This window comes from Leptodactylus fuscus, chromosome 4, assembly GCF_031893055.1.
Source record: "Leptodactylus fuscus isolate aLepFus1 chromosome 4, aLepFus1.hap2, whole genome shotgun sequence".
Classification (NCBI taxonomy): domain Eukaryota; kingdom Metazoa; phylum Chordata; class Amphibia; order Anura; family Leptodactylidae; genus Leptodactylus; species Leptodactylus fuscus.
The window spans coordinates 180,123,989-180,149,999 of NC_134268.1; the positions used below are offsets into that span (position 1 = coordinate 180,123,989).

Below are 26,011 nucleotides of genomic sequence, written 5' to 3' on the forward strand. Positions count from 1 at the left end.
GAAACTGGACAACTTCTTTAAGGAGATCACCTGACAGCCTCACTGACTGTATACTTCTGGAAGGTTGGATTTTGAAGGAAAGTGTAAAAGGAATGATAATCATAGTGTACAACTAGCAGGCAGAGATGGCACTAGCTCTAGCTCTTGAGTCAGTGCAAAGCAGAGGGAGAGAAAGCAGGTGAAATCTAAAATTCAAACTGGAGTCTTGAAATGAGTCTGAAGTGCAAGTAGTAGTACTGTATACATAATGGAAGTGAACAGTGTGAAATACAGTCAGGTGGCAGATGGAGACATGAAAACTGTTCGGCTAGGGGGTCGACTTTTTTAATTAAGTGTTTAAGTTAAGTGTTTTTCCTTCATATAGAACAAGTACAAGCATGACAGGACATATCTGTACACTGGTTTAGTACAAATTTAAAAACATAAATAATTTGTTTTTATTACTCTTACCACATCTAAACAATCTCGAATCATTTCCTGGGCAAAGCTGTATTCTTTCCAATTTTCCTCTAAAACATTTAAAGAAGATGGAGCAGAGAGCTGTCCATGGCCGACAATCTTTACGGCTTCTAAAAGATCATCGGCTGCAGTCACATTGCTATTGTTACATCTGCCAATATAGAAATAGATATCTATATAGAAGCTGTGTTAATGTTAATACAGAAAAGTTTATTGACCAAAAACAGAGAGCAAAAGTAGACGGCATTGCTTGCTTCAATAATCACGGCAAAAAGTAGTTATCCACTGTAAAAGATAAGTCCTTTTAGATCGGCAACCCTTCTGACATACAGTGGTGCTCACAACCCTTGGAAAAAACAATAGTAAAAATAGAGAAGTAGAGTAGTATGGGTGGGCACTCACCAATCAGTAGACGGCACTTTTTCTTCTTTATATAAAAAAATGCTTTATTTGAATTTAGTAAAACAAATCCTCAGGGAGGGAGAGATGACATAATTTGGCAGAAAAAAACAGGCAACAGCCGTTTCGCGTTGTCAAACGCTTTTTCAAGCCTAATATGCATATTAGGCTTGAAAAAGCGTTTGACAACGCGAAACGGCTGTTGCCTGTTTTTTTCTGCCAAATTATGTCATCTCTCCCTCCCTGAGGATTTGTTTTACTAAATTCAAATAAAGCATTTTTTTATATAAAGAAGAAAAAGTGCCGTCTACTGATTGGTGAGTGCCCACCCATACTACTCTACTTCTCTACAGAAAAGTTTATACTTCAAATAAAATCATCCAGTTAAATGCAATGGTTTTTTGGCTACAGGCAGTTGTTCCGGACCCCAAATACATCAGCGATGAAGTTTCAAGGATCCCAGTGCAGAGGGCTCATGGAGGTTTGTGGAAAAGACACAATCTGCATGTCTGTCTATATCAGAGGTTCTCAAACTTATTTTGTCTACCGCCCACTTCGAGAATTATTTTCTAGAGAAACACCCCCCCCCCCCCCCAATTTTTTTATTTTACTACATCTTAAGAATCACAATCGGAGTCATTATGTTAATAATTAAATTATGTGTGTCATGTGAAAATAAGACTTTCTGATGAGGGTAATGTAAAACACCATTTTGTAATATTAGGAAAACCTTTATTCATGTTATTAAAACAAACATTTCAATTTTAGCACTTTACCTAGTCGCTAAATTCACTTGTTTTCGTAATATTGTGACATGACTGGCTGTGACATGATGGCGCGTGCGCTTTTATATGAGGCAGCGGGCGGGCCTAGTACTTTCGAGAATGGACTCGAAAGTTCTCGCTTCGCATTGGAGCTTACCGCCATCTATGGTACAGTTTGACAACTTTTGGACAGGAAATAGTTACTGTCTAGTCCCCTAGATGGCGTTACACAAGGAAACGCGCGTTAAGCGTAAAGGAGCGGTAAAGTTTGTGTTAAAAGCAAAGGTGCTAGTGTCCAGAATGAAGTGAATAAAGTAAGATAGTGGACAAACAAAGCAGTATTGCTGAAGCAATGTATTTAGGAAAAGTCTTAAATCCACATTAACAAGCAGTATAGATAGAATCATTGTTATGATACCACCCCTTTAAATTAGCTATCGCCCCCCTAAACCGCTTCAACGCCCCCCAATCTTCTCTGTGCCCTTTACTGCCCCCCTATAGGCCTCCAACGCCCACAAGGGGGCGTTATCGCCCACTTTGAGAAAGACTGGTCTATATGGATAATAATAGTCCATTAACAATGGATCAATGTTACAGCGTATACAAACTTATAAAAATATTTTTCCTATAGGGTGAATGTCATATCGGGGGGAAAAAAAAAATCAAAAGTGCCGAACTGTTATTTTCGCTGTTTCTCCTCTAATTTGAATAAAAAGTGATACTACTGAGAGACGGAAGACGCGTGGAAGTGCGAAACAGCCATTGCCCATACAATTGGTGTCTATGGCATGTTTCTTGCCTGTACAATTTGTGTCTATGGCATATTTCTGCTGGACGATTTTTGTCGTGCAATGAGCAACAAATAAAGAAAAAAGTTTTTAGAGAGAAGTAATTGCCACTTTGGTAGGTCAATTTGATTAGAAAATAACCATATCAAAAAACATTATCTCACCTCACAGTCTTGAGGATATCAATCTTGGCCGCTAATGCTTTTAACTTGTTTCCGGCTGCCGATGCCAAACGCATTTCCATTTCATTGATGTTTTTTTCACACAGTTCTCTCTCATTCTATTAAAAGAACAATATATATTCAGTACAGACCAAAAGTTTGGACACACCTTCTCATTCAAAGAGTTTTCTGTATTTTCATGACTATGAAAATGGTAGATTCACACTGAAGGCATTAAAATTATGAATTACCACATGTGGACTTATATACTTAACAAAAAAGTGTGAAACAACTGAAAATCTGTCTTATATTCTCGGTTCTTCAAAGTAGCCACCTTTTGCTTTGATTCCTGCTTTGCACACTCTTGGCATTCTCTTGATGAGCTACATGATGTAGTCACCGGAAATGGTCTTCCAACAGTCTTGAAGGAGTTCCCAGAGATGCTTAGCACTTGTTGGCCCTTTTGCCTTCACTCTGTGGTCCAGCTCACCCCAAACCATCTCGATTGGGTTCAGGTCTGGTGACTGTGGAGACCAGGTCATCTAGCGTAGCACCCAATCACTCTCTTTCTCGGTCAAATAGCCCTTACACAGCCTGAAGGTGTGTTTGGGGTCATTGTCCTGTAGAAAAATAAATGATGGTCCAACTAAACGCAAACCGGATGGAATAACATGCTGCTGCAAGATGCTGTGGTCGCCATGCTGGTTCAGTATGCCTTCAATTTTGAATAAATCCCCAACAGTGTCATCAGCAAAGCCCCCCACACCATCACACCTCCTCCTCCATGCTTCACGGTGGGAACCAGGCATGTAGAGACCATCCGTTCACTTTTTCTGCAACGCACAAAGTCACGGTGGTTGGAACCAAAGATCTCTAATTTGGACTCACCAGACCAAAGCGCAGATTTGCACTGGTCTAATGTCCATTCCTTGTGTTCTTTAGCCCAAACAAGTCTCTTCTGCTTGTTGCCTATCCATAGCAGTGATTTTCTAGCAACTATTTTACCATGAAGGCCGGCTGCACAAAGTCTTCTCTTAACAGTTGTTGTAGAGATGTGTCTGCTGCTAGAACTCTGTGTGGCATTGACCTGGTCTCTAATCTGAGCTGCTGTTAACCTGCGATTTCTGAGGCTGGTGGCTCGGATGAATTTATCCTCCACAGCAGAGGTGACTCTTGGTCTTCCTTTCCTGGGGCGGTCCTCATGTGAGCCAGTTTCTTTGTAGCCCTTGATGGTTTTTGCAACTAAAATTTTTCAGACTGACTGACCTTCATTTCTTAAAGTAATGATGGTCACTCGTTTTTCTTTACTTAGCTGCTTTTTTCTTGCCATAATACAAATTCTAACAGTCTATTGAGTAGGACTATCAGCTGTGTATCCGCCTGACTTCTGCACAACACAACTGATGGTCCCAAACCCATTTATAAGGCAAGAAATCCCACTTATTAAACCTGACAGGACACACCTGTGAAGTGAAAACCATTTCAGGTGACTACCTCATGAAGCTCATCAAGAGAATGCCAAGAGTGTGCAAAGCAGGAATCAAAACAAAAGGTGGCTACTTTGAAGAACCTGGAATATAAGACAGATTTTCAGTCGTTTCACACTTTTTTGTTAAGTATATAATTCCACATGTGTTAATTCATAGTTTTGATGCCTTCAGTGTAAATCTACAATTTTCATAGTCATAAAAATACAGAAAACTCTTTGAAAGAAGGTGTGTCCAAACTTTTGGTCTGTACTGTAAAACAAAAATATTTACTAATATTGAAGAAATTTTTGTCTTGGGCATAGGTGCAAGTCCCAGATATACAGCCAATATGTTCTAAAAGTCTATAATGGGAATATACCCTTAAGTAAAAAAAACTAATCTAGGTCTTGTTTGATCTGGGACATTAACCACACAACTTTTTAGAGATCAGTTTTTGTCTGTCCAAGGCTCACCTCTTCTTCCCCCTTCCATTTCTAGAACAATGACACACAATCTTAAATGGGTTGCCTGGGCCCAAAGTGGATAGGTCATCAGTATGTTATCTGTGGGTGTCTGACACCCGCACCCCGCACAGATCAGCTGTCCTTACTGCAACCGAGTCCTGGAAGCTATAGCAGTAGACATGGAATGCACCCAGTCTCCCCTATTCAAGTAATAGGAACGGCACTGCAGCCCTATAGTAATAGGAGCAGTTTTCCGGATGACTGTATACAGGTCACCAGTAATAAAAATCGATTTGGAGCCAGACAACCCCTATAATAATAAGGTCTCACAGAAACTAGTGACTTGTCTTGCAAATTTTTTGGTGTCAAGCTTTCTACTTTTATCACTTTGCCCACAGCTCAAAATGCAGGTTATTCAGCATCAAAAACATAGAAGAGGGGATAGTGGTACATTGCAGATTAGCAATTAGATGCGGTGGAGCCAAAATATAAAATTCAATACCTGTTATCTTCAGAGGAAGAATGCTCAAAAAATTATTGCAGGACCCAGACTGCTATCAATGTGCATCAATGGGTTTCAATGATACTGGTGGTGCCCCAGCAACTGAAGGCAAATTCCTTAGCAATATAGAGAACCTGACCCTATTTTAATAATAAGAACATTTATAGAATACTCTAATCTAATAGGGTTAAGTTTTTATGATGTAATTTTTCAAGCGAAAACCAGATGTGGATCATAAAGGGTGAGAACCTATAAATCATAGATGAAATTACTACCCTCTTTTTTTCAATTTACTCCAATTTTGACTTTAAAAAAAACCAAACCAAGTAATAAAAAGGACCTGACTATGAGGGTAGTCTGAAAATTTTCTGACCTACACATGTAGATGGCAACACTCATCAACCAAAGTTGGGGAATGTGTTCCCACATGCGTTGGAATGTACTCACAAAAATTTCAGCCGTTTTGCACCAGTGTTGTGTTTTTTTTTGACAGTCGTTGAGTCAAGCGATTTTGTGAAAATGGATTGCTCACTGCTTTTTAATGCGTTCAATATTCCGTTTGGGGGTCCCCAAGCGGACTCCCCGAACAACATACCCAATGCAGATGTGAACCAGGACTAAAGCAATCCTTCAAGAACTACTGACTAACTTTAAGGGGTTAACCTTTATTTAAGGGGGGGGGGGGGAGCGGAAGTCACCTATGGCAGGGACTTCCGTTGGAGGAGCAGCAGGACTGGACCAGTTGAGGACACATGGGAACAGGTGAAAATGGTACTTAGATTTTTTTTTTCACTTTCACCAGCCTAATTGAAAAATAAAATTGTTTATCCCGGACAACACCTTTAAAGAGGACTTTTCATGTCCACATCCTCATGCAGTTTAAATACTGCTAAAAAGCTGACAGTGCGCTTAATTCAGCGCACTTTTGATTTTGCCAGTATGTGCACCAGGGCTGGAAATATCGGTGCCGTTAAAAAAAAAACACATACCTTGTTCTCAAGCTCCATTTTTTGCATTTGTAGCTCTAAAGTTATAGATTTTTGGTCCAGGCTTTCCTTTTCTTCTTTCAGTTTCCTACACTCATCCATGTGTTGGCTATTTTCATTCTCCAACAGCTTGTTTGCCTTCTTTAACAGAGTGATTTCATCCTTTAGCTGCAGGCTTTCATCCTTTAGTTGCTTGTTCTCATCCTTTAGCAGCTTGTTTTCTGCTAAGCTCCTCTGGTCACCTCTCCCACCATTAGTATCAGCAGGTGATCTGTGACAACAATTTTAAATGGTAAAGCAGAAAAAAAAACTTAGGTGTTACCTATGGAAAATCAAACAACAGAGATCCAAGGCTTTACGGTATCTCTTCTGCAGGGTTATTGTGGCTAATTAATATGGAGTTTGACTAGACGCTGAAGAGGATGAACTGAATAAAGTACAGTAAGCACAAACGTAGTGCAGCGTATCATATACAGTCTGGGAGGGATGTAGTGATGGCAAGCTACGTTTCCAATGTTCAAGGTCTTTTTCAATAAGCATATAGTGAAACATATTGAGGGAGATATGAAGTCTGGTGCTGAAAGTCTTCATATATCTCCTGTGTCAGTGAAGGGTGCGCCAGATTTATGAAGGTACACATACCACCTCATAAATTAGGTGCAATCTCTGCACGGCCTTGCACCTATGCTGAAATCTACGCCAGCTAATGGATTTCAGGCCTTTACACCAGTGAACTTCATGCCCTGTATGCTAGAAATCTGCCATCAAAGGCATAATAAACCTACCCTATTATTTACAGGCTCCCTTTGTGAAGACAAAAAAAAAATTGGCGAGTCTTATTCACATATGTAGATTTCAGAGTTTTTGGGGTTTTTTTTTTTTTTTTTTACAGAAATCTGAATTTCCACAGTCATGTCAGTCTGAGAGATGGAGGAGACACAAGGGTATAGCTTAGAGAGCAGGGAGAGGAAAGAGGTTATTCCCTACAGGAGGACCACAAATAGGAATGCTAAAGAAAAATGGGATTTTTGTACTCAGCGTAAAATCCTTTTCTCGTTGTATTCACTGGGGGACACAGCACCAGGGGGTATAAGACCTGGCCACTAGGAGGCAGACACTAGGGAAATAAAAAGCTGTTGGCTCTACCTCTAGGCTATACCCTGCCACAGCACTGCATGAATTCAGTTTGTACTGTAGCAGTACAAAGGAGCGACACAAAGGAATAAGGAAACAACAACAACCATTAACATATCCTGAACCTGAACAGGAGCCAACACAGCTCGAATAGGAAAAAAAACTGTGAAAAAAACAAGAGTGGTATCTGTGTCCTCCAGTAAATACTAGTAAAGAATTTTAAGGGGAGTACAAAAATCCCATTTTCTCACTTATTTCACTGGGGAACACAGAACCATGGATGTCTTAGAGCAGTCCCAGAGTGTAGGAATGATACGGCCATGCAAACCATTAGCCTTCAGCCACTTGCAGAGACCTACAACCCAAACTGGCATAGGCAGAGGTCACAGAATGGATTTGGTGAAACTTAAAAAAAGTAGACTGAGGATCATGGCGAGCCTTACAGACCTAGGAAGCAGAAGGAGCTCCAACATCTCTAGAGAAGACAGCAGTCACATGGAAGGGCAGAGCCCTACCCATAAACCGACGGGTCTTAATCTCACATCAAAGCGATTGGAAGATGGAAGCAGGCAGGTCCGAGCAAGGGCCCTCATACTAGGCTTGAGAAAGCGCCTGTTGCCCGCGAAACGGCTGTTGCCCACGCCATTGTATGTCATTTCTTCCTCCCAATTTGTTTTAACTACTATGTTCTAATAAAGGAAACAAAGTTTTAAGAAATATCTTCAGATGGGTGAGTGACCCCTGCTTTTTTTCTTCTACAAGGCAGATATAGATAAGCCTAGCTAATGCTCCGGGTCAGTCAGAGGCATCCCCAGGGAAGCAGACCGATCAGGGAGAGGCAAAGAAAGGCTATGATTAAGAGACTTAGTGTCTTGAAACGCGTCAGCCAGATATGTAAACAACTAGCGTTTTTTTAATCACGTTTATGTTTTCTTCACCTTTTCACTTGTCCGTCATGGTTTCTGTACCGTATTTTTAACATGAAGTAATAAATGCCAAGTATAAATACAGATGAGATCCGCAGCTCTTGTTCAGACTAAAAAATGTCCTTTATTACTTCATGTTAAAAATACGGTACAGAAACCATGACGGACAAGTGAAAAGGTGAAGAAAACATAAACGTGATTAAAAAAACGCTAGTTGTTTACATATCTGGCTGACGCGTTTCAAGACACTAAGTCTCTTAATCATAGCCTTTCTGTCATTTCTGATGAGAGGCAAAGAACCGCCTGTTGGAGTGGAGCTGTGAACTGAGGCCCTATATGGGGAGCGCCCACTGGAAAGGGTGGAGGACCGTGATCTACAGGAAGACTTCCTCGTCCTTTTGGATGGGAACTATGAGAGTGTCCAAGAAGATCCCTAGAAGCTGCTGACAAAGCGGAGATCTAGGAAAGCTGCAATTCCAAGTTTCCAGCACTGACTGGTTAAGTCTGATAAGGAAACAATAGCAAAGGTGAGGGAAGCCACCCAATCCGGGATGGATGAATCAGAGAGGGGCCACGAGGTTCCTGACTGGCTGGGACAGAAGGCAGAGAGAGCAGATGTGCCTGCGCGACAATAAGCTTTGATACAGCGGGCACACGTATAAAAACATGATGGAACCAGAGGGCGAGTTGGCTCTTAATGTGAGGACAAGGCAGACAAGGGGGTTAGCCAACCAGAACACAGGAGATGGTCACTTGCCAACTGCTGCAGAAATGGTGACACAGAGGGCTCCACAGGTGCAAGTGCTAAGAGGAGAGTCAGTGGTGTCCCCACAAGCAAAAAAGACAAAGAAATAAATAAATAAAATAAAAAAAGTTATAAGGAGAGCAAAAGCCCTTCCCCTGGAAATTCAGGGCTCAGAGGCTATTAGGCAGGCTGGATGGCTTGCCAGGACAAGCCCTGGCCAATGGAATAACCAGGCGGAGTCTGGAGGCCAGGAAAGCCGAGGAAAGGGGCAAGCTTAGTTGCGGTCTAGTACACAGCCAGACCTCAGGCTCGGGCACAAACGCGGCCGGCCATGAGGCACCTGCAGAAAGGAGGCCCGGCTGGAAACACTGGAAGGCCCAACGGAGGCCTGGAAAAGGTACCAGGAGGCTAAGAAAGGAGGTCCATACACCAAGGAAAGTGGAACCGGATGTCGCCCCTACTCCCGACGGCCGCTCTTTGGTAGGAGCAGCCAGAAGGCCCAAAAGAGCCACAGAAAAAAAAGGGGCTTATCTAAAAATCAAGGCCCAACTCTGGGTGTCCCAGTGATGGACCCTAAACAGGACCTATGTATTTTTACCCCTGCGAGAGGAACTGAGGCTAGGGAGCTGGTGCGGGCTGAGATGGAGGAGGAGAGGGGCTGAGGTAATTTTCATAGTTGCCTGCCTTCCACTCTTCTCATACTCACCTGACTGGCATCTTCAGGCGCCACAGGGTCAGCCCCTTGGGAGACTTTACAAGAAGGAGTAGGGTCACCGGAAAATGGTGAGTGGGGACTGGGTGACCGGCAAGGCGCAGAGAAGAGCGCTGTGCCCGCAGGGGCATACGACTAGTGTGGCGTACACGCTGAAGACCCCTCTACACCTAAAAGAAAAACAAAAACGATGCAAGACAGAAGACCTGAGTCAGGTCAAGCCTGCCTTCTAAGGGTGCATTCACACTGAGTAAACGCTAGCTTATTCTGAACGTAAAACACGTTCAGAATAAGCGGCGTCTAAAGCAGCTCCATTCATCTCTATGGGAGCGGGGATACGAGCGCTCCCCATAGAAATGAATGGGCTGCTGCTTTCACTCCGAGCAGTCCCATTGAAGTGAATAGGGAGTGCCGGCGTGTACGGCAAGCTCTGCTCATGCCGGAGCGTACACGCCGGCACTTCCCATTCACTTCAATGGGACTGCTCGGAGTGAAAGCAGCATCCCATTCATTTCTATGGGGAGCGCTCGTATGCCGGCTCCCATAGAGATGAATGGAGCTGCTTTAGACGCCGCTTATTCTGAACGTGTTTTACGTTCAGAATAAGCTAGCGTTTACTCAGTGTGAATTCACCCTAAGGCTAAGTTCACACGCGAATACAGTGTGGAGTAATTTGGTCCGGAAAAAAAGCGCTTCCTAATTAGGAAGTGGTTATTGGACCTTGAGGCGTATTTTGAAGCGGTTTTCAGTAAAAGCCGCTTCAGAAAACACCAGGCGGCTTTTCCCTCCCGGTCAGTGAATGGACCGTAAAAAAACGTGTCACTGTTTTTGGTTGCAGTTTTTGCAAAATAATGCGCCAAAAACCTCGACACGGTTTTTGGCAAAAAAAAAAAAAACCGCAACGCAGTTTCCGCCTCCCATTCACTTCTATTGACTTCATGTCGCTTCTTTTTTCCGCTAGAGGCAAAAAAACTGCTAGCGGAACACTAGCGATCTCCATAGACTATCATTGTGAGGGGGCGGATTGTAACGTGCATTCCGCGCCATAGTTCACCCCTTCTGTGCCCGTGTGAACGGGCCTTAAGACACTAGGTTCAAACTGAATTCATGCAGTGCTGTGGCAGGGTATAGCCTGGACAGCCTAGTGTCTGTCTCGTAGTGGCCAGGCTTATACCCATAGTGCTGTGTCCCCCAGTGAAATAAGCGAGAAAATATTGAAATATATTATTGAAAATAATAAGTATACAAAAAAAAAAAACATTATACAGAAATTAGGCCATAAAATACCTACCTTGAGGCTTCAAAACTGATTTTTACAAAACTTTCTTTGTTTGAGTCACTGATCGATCGATTGAACATAGGTGAAGTCTTCGGTTCACGCAGTTTTTCTACACTTCTTGATTGCCATGGAAAATTTGGCTTTATTTCGTGTGGTGACACATCCATGGTTTCCATAGTACCGTTTGGAGATAAAATTACTCTACACTTCAAAGCAAAACCCTTTTTAGCCACTTCCTCTCCAATGTCAAGATTATCATGTGACACCTGCACAATAGCAGTCCCATCATGGTAAACCGCCCTCCGGAACACAGATACCTGTTTGTCAGCAACAAGTTGGCTTAGAAATTTCAAGCCCTAAATATAAAAATTTTAAAAAAATTGTAAAAAGGCACCAGAGACAACATATCATCAAAACCATTTCATTATCTACATAACATAACCAGGATGTCACTGCATGTCACTTATTTTATATATATTATATATATATATATATATATCCTAGTGTGTCATAGAATGAGAGCAGCAGACACACGGCAGTCTCATGTCCTTCTGATTTAACTCATAAAAAAACATCCCATCACTATAACTGGAATAAGATGGTGTTCTCCTCCAATAAAGGCTAAATGGCACTAAGACTGCAAAACAATTATTCACAATAGAAAACTAATTATTAATATTAAAAAAACGTAGTCAACATTGTGCTGCCATTCTAACGGGAGGTAAAATTCACCCCTAATCATTTGGACTATGTTAAGGTCTGTTCACATCATGTTGTGATCATTAGTTTAACTGATCAGTTTTGTGGATACAAAAAAAACTGATTCTAAAACCGGAATAAGGGCGGGTTCACACCAGCGCCTGATCTCCGTTTTGCGGGTTTCCGGTTCCTGCCCGAGAAACTGGACAGGAGACGGAAAATGAGTTTTCAAACCCATTCATTTGAATGGGTTTGGAAAGTGTCCGGCTGTGAGCGTTTTATGCTCTCCACGGCGAAACCAGGGGTTTTTTTTAACCGGACACAAAGTCGGACATGCAGGACTTTGTGTCCGGTTAAAAAAAAACGGTTTCACCGCGCAGAGCACAAAATGGGCGCTCACGGCCGGACACTGTCTGCCGGGTTTCAGTCTTCTGTCGGCAGAAGACGGAAACCTGAAAGCGGAGGCCGGGACACAAATGTGAACCTGGCCTAAAGCAGATGGAAACTAATGACTATCCTTTTACATAGAGTCAATGTTAAACAAAAATGGATCCGTTTCTGTAGGTAAAAAGAGTAGGACATAGAAGGATGGAACAGCACTCCAGAACTTTGTCAGAAATTTGGATTTTACGTCAGTGGGCACATCCAATTAGAAGAAAACATACAAGAGTAACGCTCAAAGACTATATACCGTATTACAGAAAAATGTGCAATGTTTCAGGAATGCTCCCTTCATCTGGCGTGCCTTGACAAGACTAAGGCTATAAGCAAGCAGGGCAGAAGTATAGTACTATAATATCAGGTTTGAGAAGGTGAAAGTTAAAGTTCAGCCCCAGATTCCTGACTAAGGGAAAGTTCACACAGAGATTTTTGGTCAGGATTTTGAGGCCATATCCGCCTCAAAATCCTAACCAAATAGATGGCTCCCATTGAAAGGAATGGGACCCACATAGGAGTTTTTTTTACAGGAGCCGTTTCTTCCAGTTCCCCGAAAAAAGAAACGAGATGCTCATTCTTCAGTCCAAGTCGCCTCGAGATTCGGCCTGAAGACACTCCCTACTCCGGACTAGGCCCATCCATTAATCCTAATCCGGAGCGGAGTGCACGGCTGGATACCGATGCAGTACACCGGCTTTCAGTAGCGGCTACCCGGCTTTTGGACCGGAACCTGAGGCGGCCTCCGCCACAGGTTCCAGTCCAAAAAACCCCGTCTGAACTTAGCCTAAGGGTCCATTCACACGGAGGAAAATGGTGAGGAATTTGGTGTGGAATTTCAGCGCTGAAAAAAAAAAGCCTCCCATTGACTTCAATGGGTTCAGCTAGCAGAAAAAGGAACCCATTGAAGTCAATGGGAGGCTTTTTTTTTCAGCGCTGAAATTCCACACCATTTTCCTCCGTGTGAATACACCCTTATGTGTGGTCTAGGGAAGGTCTGGAGTAGGCTTCAGCCCCAGGTGTGGGTCATAGGTTCATTTATGGGCTATAAAAGCCTGAACCTCAGGGCAGATCCTGGGAGGAGAGGAAGTGGCTGGATCTGTCCTGATACTGAGAGCCTTGTGATACAGTATGGTGGTTTTTTGGTTGATTCATGTGGTTGGTAGTAAGGAAAAATTACAGTTAGTATTTTTCAGTTTAGTTAGCGCTCAGACAAGCAGGATTTTGGTTTGAAATTATATTGCCTGAAGATAAGGCTATATTTTATTTTGCTCATTTTTGTGCCTGACGTAAAGGTTTTTTTTTTATTTAGCTGTTTTTCTCAAATAAACCACTTTGCTGCAAGATTTGTGTCCTTATCTGACTGGTTGGGTCTGCATCACTGCTTCTACTGAGCTACATTCCCCACACAGGCCATAATCAGAAAAGAAGAGAAAGATATACTTCACTCTTGTATCTCCCCCCCCCCCCCCCCAAAAAAAAAAGGTGTACATAAAATTATGTTTTTAACATTGACTCTAAAGAGAGATGGTCATCAGTTTCCATCATAACCCTAAACGAATCCTACTATCCTATCCTATTAATCCTACTTGTTTGTTCCTCAATCACGCAAAAATGGCTGAATGGATTTGCATGAAACTTGCCACATACGTAGATAGGAACCCTGATTAAAACATAGGCTACTTTTTATCCCAGTAAATGACGCACTACATGACTGCAGTGAAGGAATTTAGGTTCACACAACACAAAAAGAACAGGTCATGGTCACATAACAAAACCCCTATAATCACAATTGCTCGATGTAGCAGAGCTTACACGGTGCTGTAGTACAGCTCAGTAGGCTCTCCATGTGCAAACATGTACATACAGCTGGGTATCCTATGCATATGCAGCGATGTAGCAGAGCCGAGACGCGGGAGCATGCTGATCGAACTCTGGCACATTTCAGCAACATCCATTCAGCCCTTTGTAACACAGAAGCTGCTCAGACAGTCAAATAACCAAACCGCTGTAATCACAATTGCCCGATGTAGCAGAGTTTAGGCAGCGCTGAAGCACACCTCTATAGGCTCTCCATATGCAAACATGTACATACAGCTGGGTATCCTATGTATCTGCAGCGGCAAATTTCTGCAACATCCGTTCAGCCGTTTCCACCACACAAGCTGCTCACACACTGACATAAAAACACCCCTATAATCCAAATGGCCAGATGTAGCAGAGCTTAGGTGGTGCTGTAGCACAGCTCAGTACGCTCTCCATATGTAGAGATGTACATACAACTGAGTATGCTGCGTATATGCTGTGATGTAGCAGAGCCGAGACGCGGGAGAAGGCGGATTATCCACAACAGCAATTGGCTAAATATAAGCAGCTCAGCACCAACACCAACCCACAGACGAAGTCGCGGGCAGATGCTAGTGTATTCAGTATGAGCTACTCAGATCAAATCATCCATTTCAATCCATTTTCATCTGCAAAACTGATCATCAAAATATGATGTGAGCGGCTCCTTAAAGAGGTTGTCCCATCACAAAGATCCTATCTATACTGCTTGTTAATGTGGATGTAAGACTTTTCCTAAATACACTGCTTCAGCAAAACTGCTTTGTTTGTCCACTATCTTACTTTATTCAATTCATTGTTTACACAGCCCTGACTTATCTGCTCAAAAGTCAAGTGATGCATCTGCCTGCTCTCAGGGGGAGGGAGGAGGGGTTAAGTGCACGGGAGCGAGCCTGTGTATCTAGCTATTCCTGTGTCTACACCACGTGACCTAGCTTCCTGCTATCAGATAGGGGAGAGGAGCTGCCTTCATTTCTTCTGTTCTCCCAGTTATCAGGCTAGCTAATTCAATTGTGTTCATTATGGCAGAGACAGGCAGTCTCTGTATGTAACACAGAATGGAGTTGCTGCTGCCTGTACTTCATAGTCCAATATGGGTGGGCAGAGCTAAACGGCAGGTTGCATGTGAAACCCCGCCCACCAAATGGTGCAAGAAACCAGGAAGAAAGAAGATTTTACAGCAGTAAAGACTGGTGAGTATGCAAGGTGGGAATACCCCTTTTAAAGCGGTATGGGCCTGAGGCATGGTTGTATACAGTAGCAGCGCCCTAGCCAACAAACATGACTATAGCTCTATTCCATCTTTCCAAGAAATCCTCCGCCTTGTTTTTTGAGTCAATGAGAACAGTTGCACACAGAGGGAGGTCCGTCTGCATCTTTCAATCTACCACTTTTAATGTCAGTTGCTGGTAATGCCAATGTCCCCTAGGAGACAGATGACCTATCCTTAGGATAGGTCATAAATATCAAATCAACAACATTTACAAACCTGGGAAACCTACAAATCAACAGTTCAAAGTAGTGCGTCACTTCACAGAGTCCAGATTTTGTATCACATGGTAATATTAACTTACCTGTTCAATATCTGAAGAAGGCTGAAGCTGAAGCCCCCATAGTCGATACTTCTTTGCAATAGGTGGCGACTGTAATTCCTCTGGAAGTTCAACAATGCTGGCTCTATCTAAAACCTCTGTATTTCCATAGTCAATATAAGTGACTGTACACTAAGAAAATTAATCAATTTAAGCATTTAATTTCGTTTTCATTTATCAAAATTCTAAGTTATAGGATTATACTTTTGTCCAAAAGTTTAGCTTTACACAACAAAAACTATATAAATTCGGTTTTGTCCATACCGTAGAACATAGCTAATGTCAATTTGGATGAACAGTAAAAAAAAAAAAAAAAACACAGTGCAAATGCAATATTTTTTTCAAACTCCATCCCATTTCTGAATCTTTTCCAGCTTCCCAGTACACAATACGGAATATTAAATGGCACCACTAGGAAGCACAATTTGCTCCACGAAAACTAAAACCTTGTACGGGTCTGCTACTGGAAAATTAGAAAAGTTATGGATTTTGAAAGGAAGTAAAAAAATAAAAATAAAAGCTTAGAGAGAAAGGGTTAAAGGCCTGTACATGGTGCAATAATTATTTTGGGAGAAATTTTGAACCTTCAACATACTGGCTCTAAAGAGAACCTTTCATCACCACAAACAAGTCCAACTCTTTAGATCATTTAATAGCTGCTACATTGATTTTGGCACACTTGGAATTTTTCTCTAGCCCCCCACTGATCCTAAGCAACCAGAGCAATCAATGCTGCTATTTTTGCTGCCTAATATGCTATTTAGACTTTGTCAGATGGGTGGTTTCAGGCAGGAGCAGACAAGGGGTGCGATTCTGAGCTCTGACACTGGCTGCCTCTGCATCACATTCCCCTGTCCATTAGCGTAACAAATACCAAAACTAATGCTTGTTGCACATGGTGGGGGAATGATGGGGGCTAGAAAAAAAAAATCCAACTGCACAGGAATCAGTGGATCAGCACCCATTAAGTCAGGGTTCACACTACCATTGAATTCTGTTATGAAGGTGTCTGTTTAAAAAAAAAAAAAAAAAAAAAAAAAAAAACGGACACCTATCATAGAAACATTAATGGACACTAACTGATGATAGGGCGGGTTCACATCTGTGGCCGTGTCCATTTTAGCCAGTCCTGCTGGTTTCCATCTTCTGCCCAGAGAAACTGGACAGGAGACGGAAACCCAGCAGTCAGTTTTCAAACCCATTCGAATGAATGTGTTTCCAAAGTAACCGCCCGTGTGCGTTTTGTGTCTCTCTGCGGCGAAACTGTTTTTTTAAGCCAAACACAAAGTCGAACATGCAGGACTTGTGTCCGTTTAAAAAAGAACCTGGTTTTGCCGCGGAGAGAAAAAAAAACGCACACAGGCGGTCACTTTGCAAACCCATTCACTTGAATGGGTTTGAAAAATGAAAGCCAGGTTTCCCTCTCCTGTCCAGTTTCTCGGGCAGAAGACGGAAACCCGCAAAGCAAAGACTGGGCGCATTTTTTTTTAATTGACACTAGCATCACTTAGTGTCAGTTAGCATCAGTTACTGTCAGATAGTGTCCGTTATTTTTTTGTTTTTGCTCTCTGAGCGTGCGCAGAAAAAAAATGGGCACACAATAATGGACAGTAACTAATGGCTAATCGGCCGGATTAGCTAAACCGGAGTCGGGTGAAGATGTGAACCCGCCCTTACTGTCCATTTTAACTCCGTTACCCATAGACTTCAATGTTTAAAAAAAAAAAAAAAAAAAGGTCAAGGGCACTTGCTGTCCTTCAAGAATCTGTTTTTTTGAAACGGACACAAAAATCCTGCATGTAGGATTTCTTGTCCTCTGGAAAAAAAAAAAACGGACTTCTGACAGATTGGGTGTAAACGGACACAAGCAGACGCTAAAATCTTGTATCGGACAATAGCTACGGACACTGCTGACAGTCACCAACGGTAGGCGATGTTAAATACTTGAATTGGTGGAAGTGGTGAAAGATCCTCTTTAAGGGCTTATTCAGACAGTATCCTGATAACTGTTTTGCATCAGTATTTGTAAGCCAACACTAGGAGTGGAACCAAAACATGAAATTTTTTCCAATATATCCATTTTCTACTACTTGTGTTCCACTCCAAATGCAAAATAGTGACCAGAACACTGGCATCTAAATGAAGCCTTAGGCCGGAGCCCCATGGGCCAGAAACATCGCGATTTGCCTGTGGTGGAAATGCCATGGGAAAAATTGTGGCGAATGAAAAGTAACTGCAAAGTGGATGGGATTCTTGCAAATCCCATGCAAACTTTGCAGTAAAAACTGCAGCGCAAGACAAGCCATGATTTCAGAAACCAGCATTCCCGCCGCGGTTTTTCCAGTAGTGCTATATGGCTGCGAGATGTCCCGAACAGAAGACAGAGAAAAAGCCTTGAGAGCAAGTCAGAAGATTTCTCTTATGGAGTTCTCTCCAAATAGGACATAGAAGTCTGCACAATATGGGAAAAGTGCAAGCAGATTAGAGGGGCTATATCAGCAAAATTATGCTGTATGAGCCCCACATATGCGTGAATAGCCTTTAAAAAGGCTATTCAGGCACCGTTAATGTTATTTTAACACACACACCCCCCCCCCCCCGGCTTTATAATAAAACCATAAAAACATATATGTAAATTATACTTATCGTGCAAGCTGGACGGTCGTGTACTGTCCAACGTCATCTTCTGCCACGCCGTCCTCTTCTTTCCGCGACGCCCTCTGGTCCTGGCTCTTCCCTGGCTTCATTGTGCTCTACTTCCGGCGGGATTGGTTCAAATCCGGCGCGTGTGCAGTATCGCTCCCTCCGGAGCACTACTGCGCACGCTCCGGTGCCATTTTTCTCAATGGCAGTACACTCACGTCCTTGAAGCTAGCGATACTGCATACGCGTGGGATTTGAACCAATCCCGCCGGAAGAAGAGGACAATGAAGCCGGGAAAGAGCTAGGACCGGAGGGTGTCACCAAAAGAAGAAAGAAGAGGAAGGCATGCCAGAAGATCACGTCGGACAGTACAGACTGCCCACCGTACACGAGAAGTATAATTTACACATATGTTTTTATGGTTTTACTGTAAAACGGGGGGGGGGGGAATAACTTTAGCGGTGCCTGAATAGCCTTTTTAAAGGCTATTCATGCATATGTGGGGCTCATACAGCATAATTTTGCTGATAGAGCCCCTTTAAAAGTGGTTGCTCCCCAGACTACATTTGAGGGCTAATATTTCTTTTATAGGTTTGTCAAAATATAAACTACAGCAATGTAGCTAGCAATTTTAAGAGCTCATTCTTAAGACTCATCAGCAAAAGCAAAATACTTACTTGCTCATCATTGACCACATGTAGGAGTTTGCATCGGTACCAGCATTTATCGGCTGAAAACATACCACCATAAACCTGGAAAATACATGTAAGACATACTACATATATTTCCAAAAAAACGAATACTGGTACAAGAAAATGGGATTAAAGGAGCTGTACAATTCACCTAAAAATAATACTTTAATACAGCAATGTGTTGGACTATTAAAAAAAAAAAAAAAATCCGTTTTTGTACCACTTAGTAATTACTCTGGCGGTGCGGTGATCTTTTTCTGCACAGTTTGAGAGCAGGTAATTACTGCAGCCAATCTGAGGCCTCTGTGCGGACCTCTGTCCTCAAACACATGCGGCATTTAAAGTAACATTTTTGATCAGCTGGACGTGTCCTTTACACTACTTCACTACAAGAAGCCTCATTAGCAGAAGTCACAGTGATGCCTGCAAAAACAACTTTACGCAACTTTAAAGGGGTTGTCCAGGATAAATGGAATCACTACAGTAATCTAAACACACATCCCCCTCAATTTCTAAATAAACATAATGTCAGGGTCTGGGGTTGCTAGGTGGGGTGGCATAGACACACAAGTCGGGTTTCTTTATTCCAAAACAAAAGTAGAGCTTTACAAACCAAAGGGTTCATGTACAGACAAAATGAGACATTACAGTGTAAAAAAAATCAATTCGCTCAATAGGAGAGAAAGCCCTGCTTACAATCTATGAGGTAGACAGAGGTGACACAAGAGGTAGAAATTTTAAATGGACAGACATTTTTTATGAAAAAGGTTACTATAGTCAGTGCCTGGACATACAGGGTTACAGACTGATAAAGGCATCACATTCCGTAGGATAATGGGGGGGTGCTGAACAGATGAGCGTTAGTTTTATGGAGCAAAACTGCAGAAGTGTTTAGACTGGGAAACATGGTAGGACTGCCTGAGCAATGTGGTTTTTAAAAAGAACTTGAAGAAGCTGAGAAAGTTGAATGTTAATCTGATTCTCCTGTGTAGAGCATTCCAGAGAACTGCTGAAACTCAAGAGAAGTTTTGGATACGGGAGTAGAAGGTACTGATAATAGAAGAGGTTAGTCTTACCTTAGATGGTAAATTTTGCCTGGTAGAAGGACTCTAAACATTATAGTTATTTATGATGCTAGGAGTCCCTGCGTCCTAGTGACATACTGTCCCATACTGAAACGACCACAGGACAGCATGTCTCTGGGAGGCAGGGACCCCCAGCAGCACAGATAATTATCCAAAAAATAGTGTCACTCACCTCCCCTGGACTCCAGCATGACTCCCCGTCTCTTTTGGACCTGTTCGACCTCTGCTTGGTGACCTCCCAAAACCTAAGTTGAACCTAATCCACTTAAAAAAGTGGTTACCTTCAGTAACCCGCAGACCCCATAGACTATAATGGGGTACTCTGGGTTTCCGCCCTGGATTCAGCCTGAAAAGGGCAGACTTTTTTCTTTGCATTTTAAAAGTGGAACGGAGAATGGAATCCCCAGGCGGAGATCGAGCGCAGGTCTGACCCGAGCCTTATTTTGTAAATAGTTATTTAATAAAATCAATATTTAAACATTTAGAATGCATGAATGAATGAATAAATAAATAAATAGAAAATTATGCAATGATTGACAACTACAAGTGATTAAAGTTTCATACGCATGGGACTTCAAATTTGCTTTCTTTTCAGCTTCCTTCTTCCTGGGACTGAACTGCAGCATGGCCATGTGATATCACTTAGTGAAAAGCAGCCATGTTTTGTTTTGTTTTTTTTAACTTGGATAACCCTTTAAATCTGATCCTGGAGATGGGAATACTCAATCAAACACTAAACAGTGAGGAGGGTTTAAGTCATTGGCTAGACGTACTTATTTTTTGAATGATTGCTATGGTTGGTTATCTGCTTCATTGCTATGGGCAAGAAAATGGGGTTTTGTTATGTATATATTTTTTTTTATAAATCTAACCCATTGCCTACAGTAACTTAAGTATTTATGGTAACATACTTAAAATGAGAAAAAAAAAATTAATTCACATTCAATCTTACCTTATCAAGATCAGGAGTTCCAAAAACTGTACTCATAGTTGGGCAACACTTTGCTAAAGATTCACTTATTTTTGATATGTCATGAATTCTGCTCAGTGACTGTTTCAGAAAACAAAAAAACTGTGAAAATCACATCCATTAAAATCGGTATATGTCATACACAAATGTTACTAAATTAAGGGACTATCGAAAGGGTCGGACTGGCCCTTCAGGGAACCAATGAATCCGCTGGTGGGCCCCGAGCCCCAACTATTACCGGTAATCCTCCTTTTGTTAATGCAAATGGATTGGTCGGGGGCCCGATCATGCCCCTCAGCATCCCTATCGGTCCCTTAATCAATGCATTTGCAGCACAGGACCTGCATATATTAAGAGCAGAGGGAGTGTCCTTTAGTGCTACAGCAGTGATATAGGACACTGTCCCTTCTCTTGCTAGAGAGAGAGGAAAGTCCGAGGGGCGGAGCTCACACTGACCCTGCCGTCTGCATCCTGCAAAGAGGAGGAGGAGAGGAAGCTCCGTACAGAGAAGTGAAAGTAAAACACACCAGGCACCTGCTGGGGTTACTATGCCTACTAATGTCAGGCATTTGGGATTATAATTTAGTTTTAGTAACTCCATGTGCGAAAACGCCGCGTATACGCTCATAGTAAAAAAACGCCGCGTAAACGCGACGTAAACGCTACCCTCGCATTTCTACGCCAGTAAAAATAAGCACACATTGAGCCCGGCGTTACTCCGTGTGAAGGCTCCCTAAGGCTGAAGCCCCTTGTTGTGGAAAGACAGCGTTTTTGTGGCAGATTTTGCTGTGTTTTTTATAGGCAAAGCCAAGAATGCTTATAAAAGGAATGGGAAATATCTAGAAAGCTTCTTATAGGTCTCTCTTCTGCTCAATCCACTCCTGGCTTTGTATCAGAAAAGCACAGCAAAATCTGCAACCAAAAAAGCTGCGTTTCTATAACGTGGGGCCTCAGCCTTAGGATGTTTCTTTTCAGGTGGTGACACGCTGTGTACCCAGATGAGACTATAATCCAAATCTAGTTTATGGACGCCAGTGCTGTCACTTTGGGGTAAGCTTGACACCCATTAATTCCTGGCTGTGGTTTTGCTGTTGCCGCATCACCAGGAATTAAACGTGGCTGAAATTAATCTGCATTGCACTAACAGAAAAGTGAAAGTACCAGTGGCCTGGGATGCAGCATCCAGGTACATAGTGTGTCGCCCCCTACAGGTGTTATCTCCCTCTGCTCCCAGTCACATACATTTACCACTAATTGCAGGTTACACATCTACTTACATTGCTTCTAATGGAAAAGTACATGTGTATCAAGGCAAATAGCGGTAAACGTATGTGGCTGGGAGCTCAATATGGCAGCACCTCTGTATTATGGTTTGTGCTATATGACTATAGTGTAGGGGTCGTCAGCCTTACAATTATTGGTCAGCACTCCAAGAACCTAATCTTTGATTTTTTTTTTTATTTAAATTGGTACGCTGAACAAAAAAGGTAGCCTACCCCTGTTCTAGACCCTCCCCCTGTATCCTGGTGATGGGCAGCCACTGGAACCAGTGCAATTGCAACTTGATGCTGTAAGCATCTCTGACATCTTGATGCTGAGCTGGGTGATGGGTTTCTACAGAGGACTAGCATTGTGGAAGCCAAGTACTACTTACCCACACAAACAAAAACAACTTTTTGCCCTATTTTGCCCCCTAATCTTTTAATTTCACTGACCCCTCTGAGAACTACAACTCCCAGCAGCTTCAGATGCCCTTGATCTGTTGAGAGTTGTACACCCCCCTCCCCAAGCTAACTTCCCACTAAATTGTTATGCTACATTGCAAGTAATAGTATGAACATAAAACCACATGTCCTATATACAATACCCATTTGGCAGCACTCCATATACAGTAAAGCACATAAGACATTATATAACATTGCAGAATATATGATCATCTTTTTAAACATACATTAAAAACTAGCTGCAAAACAGGTGATACTAATGTGTGCAGCTCTCCTACCTGCCCCCAAAATGTTACGGCATCTTCAATGTGTGAAACATAAACCTGCTCCACTGTGAGAGAACAAAAACAAAAAGATATTAACCATTTCATGATCAATTTGGGTGAAAAAAAAATGCAGATGACAGATTTGCATTCCGATTTTGTTTTAATGGCGTGCAACAGTGAAAAGGACATACAGCATATATTCTGCAGGTCACTGCCACAATAGCAATGCAACATTGATATATTTTTTTTCTGTTTTAAAAAATAGCGTTTCATTGCAGCATCATTGTGACACAATATTGTAACTGGAAAAACGGGAAAGCTGACAGTGCGCTGAATTCAGTGCATTCCAGCGGTATGTAATACCACACTTCTTTGAAAAGATGAGAGGTCCTCTTTTAGTAGTTAAAGTGGTTGTCCCATCTTAAGGATCCTATCTATACTGCTAGTTTATGTGGATATAAGACTTTTCCTAAATACATTGCTTTATCAAAACTGCTTTATTTGGCCGCTATCTTAATTTATTCACTTCTTTGTTTACATGCGTTTCTATGACCACGGGCCCCGGGCTTAGTTGCTCAGTCCCCAAGTGACCTAGCTCCATGCTCTCAGGAGGGGGGGGGCTGAGTGCTGGGAGCAGCTCTGAATTGTGTATGTCTGACAAGTAATGGAGCTCCTCAGATAGGGGAGGGGGAGGTGAGAGCTCCAGGATTTTTGAGCTCTTATCTCCTGTTCTTACACTTATCAGTCGGTTTAATTGAATTTGGCTGATAGGGACTGAAATAAGGAGTCCGGTACCTCTGTATGTATTACAAACTGACTCAAATCCAGCTCTGCTACATCAGCTTCATACTGTGGTAATGCATTTACAACCAATCCCTCATTACTGACTGCAAACATAGCCTATAGAGCAGGGGTAGGGAACGTATGGCTCTCCAGCTGTTGCAAAACTACAACTCCCAGCATGCATACTGGCTCTGCTGTTCTTGGAACTCCCATGGAAGTGAATGGAACATGTTGGGAATTGTAGTTTCATAGCAGCTGGAGAGCCGAAGGTTCCCTATCCCTGCTATAGAGGAACAAGTGAAACCCCGCCCACCAATGTGCCGAGAAATCCAGGAAGTGAAGAGAGCACACAGCCTGCAGGTTGATGAACAAGCGTGTTGGGAATACCCCTTTAATCTATTTAATGGGGTATCACAAGCAAAATTATTCCCAAGGCCACTGGATATGGTATAAGCAGGCGTGTCAAACATGTGGCCCAAGGGCTGCATGCGGCCCTTTACAGGCATATCTGTGGCCCGCACAAACGTCTCAAACTTTGTCTCTAAACTTTAGAGACAAAGTTTGAGACTTTTGTGCGGGCCGCAGATGTACAAGGAAAGTGAGCGGTGGATTGGGGCAGCCCTGCTGGACGCAGCACTGCTCCAGCGGCCGCCTCTCACCCTTCGCAGAGAGCAGGTCTCCCTGCCTGCTCTGCTCTGCCCCCTCCTCCCTCCACTCCGCCCCCTCCTCCCCACATGCCGGGTGACGTGGCCATGTAATCAAGCCCGCACCCGACGTGTGCCTGCGTCCTACGCGGTCTCACAAGACCGCTGCGCAGGCTGAAGAGCAGAAGCAGGTAAGCTTCTGCAGAAGAAGGTAAGCTTCTGCAGAAGAAATTGTGATTTTTCAAGTATTTAACCCCTATCCTACGGATAGGGGATAAATACTAGATTTATGATGATGGGGGGGTTGGAGTGCTGGCGAAGGGATGGGGTGCTGGAGGAGGGGGGCTTTTTGATGTCTGTCCAGCCCCTCCTTGGGCTTGAGGACTGTTTTTTTTTCCCACCCACCTTGTAATTCTTTCACTTGGGGGTTAATTGGAGCATTACAGTCTGTAGTGCTCCTATTAACCCCCAAGTGCAAGAATTGCAAGTGGGTGGGAAAAAACAGGGAGGGCCAGACATCCAGAAGCCCCCCTCCCCCAGCCCCCCCCTTCCCCAGCACTCCAACACAATAATGGTGTCTGCCAGCTTCAACTGAGGTGCCATTTTACCGGCAATCGCAGGCACCCAGAGCAAGATTCGGGGCCTGCGTGCATTTTTATGGCAGCTGGGAGCCTTGTGAGGCTCCAGCCTGTCATTCTATACTTTCTATTGTAGGCTACTCTATGTAGCCTGCAATAGAAATGCCGGATTTTTGCGATGCATGGTATTAGTGATCAGTCCCCTAGGCCCTAGCCATTAGCTGCTGTGTGCAGCCCTCGCAACAACCTCTTGTTGCTCATGTGGCCCTCGGGGTACCCTGAGTTTAACATGCCTGGTATAAGTACCCAATGGGTTGATGTTTGACTAATGAGCTCAGAAGAGGGGACAAGTGCACACTGAAGCACAGGTCACATATATATCTCTATGATACTGCTGAAGAGAAGCAAAGTACAATTGGCCACATCACAGGCACTCCTCCATCCAAACTGGGGGTTTCAGGACCTCTGTTTCCATCAGTGTAGGTAAGAGCACTCAATCCCACAATCAGGGACTTTTCTCCTATTTTCTAAATAATATGGTAAACCCTTTTTTTTTTTTTTTTTTTTTTTTTTTTTTTTTTTTTTTTTTTTTTTGAGTGCCTTGGTTAAAGTCTTCAGTAGATTTACCTTTGTTCGGTGACGCATCTACTTCCATTGTGATTCACTACATGAAAGACACAAAAGAAACAAGAGAAGTTTATTATAGGCATGTTCAACACAAACCAGCTTTACAGATTACAGGTGAAGCTGTAATCCAGAGAGAGCATGTGATGATGATGAGCCTTGTTATATTAGAGCAGACCACTACAACACCCACTGACCAATCCCCTTTTAATTTTGAGGCATTGTGTATTACATGGAACTAAAAACAGGCCTGGTGCACTACTGTAATGGTTGGCACTTGTAACACGACAGGAGGTTCTACTGCTAGATATGTGTCTTAAAGGGATTCTACCATTAAAACCCTTTTTTTTTTGTAGAAATGCTATTTGTCTTTTACCTTTAGATGTGATCTCCGCCGCGCCGTTCCTTAGAAATACCAGTTTTTATTGGTATGCAAATTAGTTCTCTCGCAGCTATGGGGCCGGGCCCCAACGTTGGAAATGTGATGGGGGCGTCCCCACTGCTGCTCGAAAACAGGCTCCAGCGACGCCTCTATCTTCTGCTGGATCCTCCCCTTCTTTCTGTGGCATCACCTCCGACGCCTGCGCAGTTGGCTCTGCCAGTGAGACACTAGTAGAGCCGACTGCGCATGCGCGCAATTTGC

General features: G+C 42.9%; 1 protein-coding gene across 1 annotated transcript in view; it reads right to left on the minus strand.

The window, feature by feature from the left end:
- STK31 (serine/threonine kinase 31) overlaps positions 1-25,399 on the minus strand; it is a 63,542-nt gene extending 38,143 nt beyond the window's left edge. Inside the window, exons 1-9 of the mRNA XM_075269834.1 lie at positions 25,372-25,399; positions 22,752-22,804; positions 20,732-20,830; positions 18,680-18,754; positions 15,342-15,491; positions 10,801-11,144; positions 5,996-6,263; positions 2,575-2,690; positions 451-610 (exon numbers count right to left, since the gene is read on the minus strand). Coding sequence (XP_075125935.1) covers positions 451-610; positions 2,575-2,690; positions 5,996-6,263; positions 10,801-11,144; positions 15,342-15,491; positions 18,680-18,754; positions 20,732-20,830; positions 22,752-22,804; positions 25,372-25,399 — 1,293 coding nt within the window. The remainder of the gene's footprint in view (positions 1-450; positions 611-2,574; positions 2,691-5,995; positions 6,264-10,800; positions 11,145-15,341; positions 15,492-18,679; positions 18,755-20,731; positions 20,831-22,751; positions 22,805-25,371) is intronic.
- Positions 25,400-26,011: the final 612 nt, after the last annotated feature.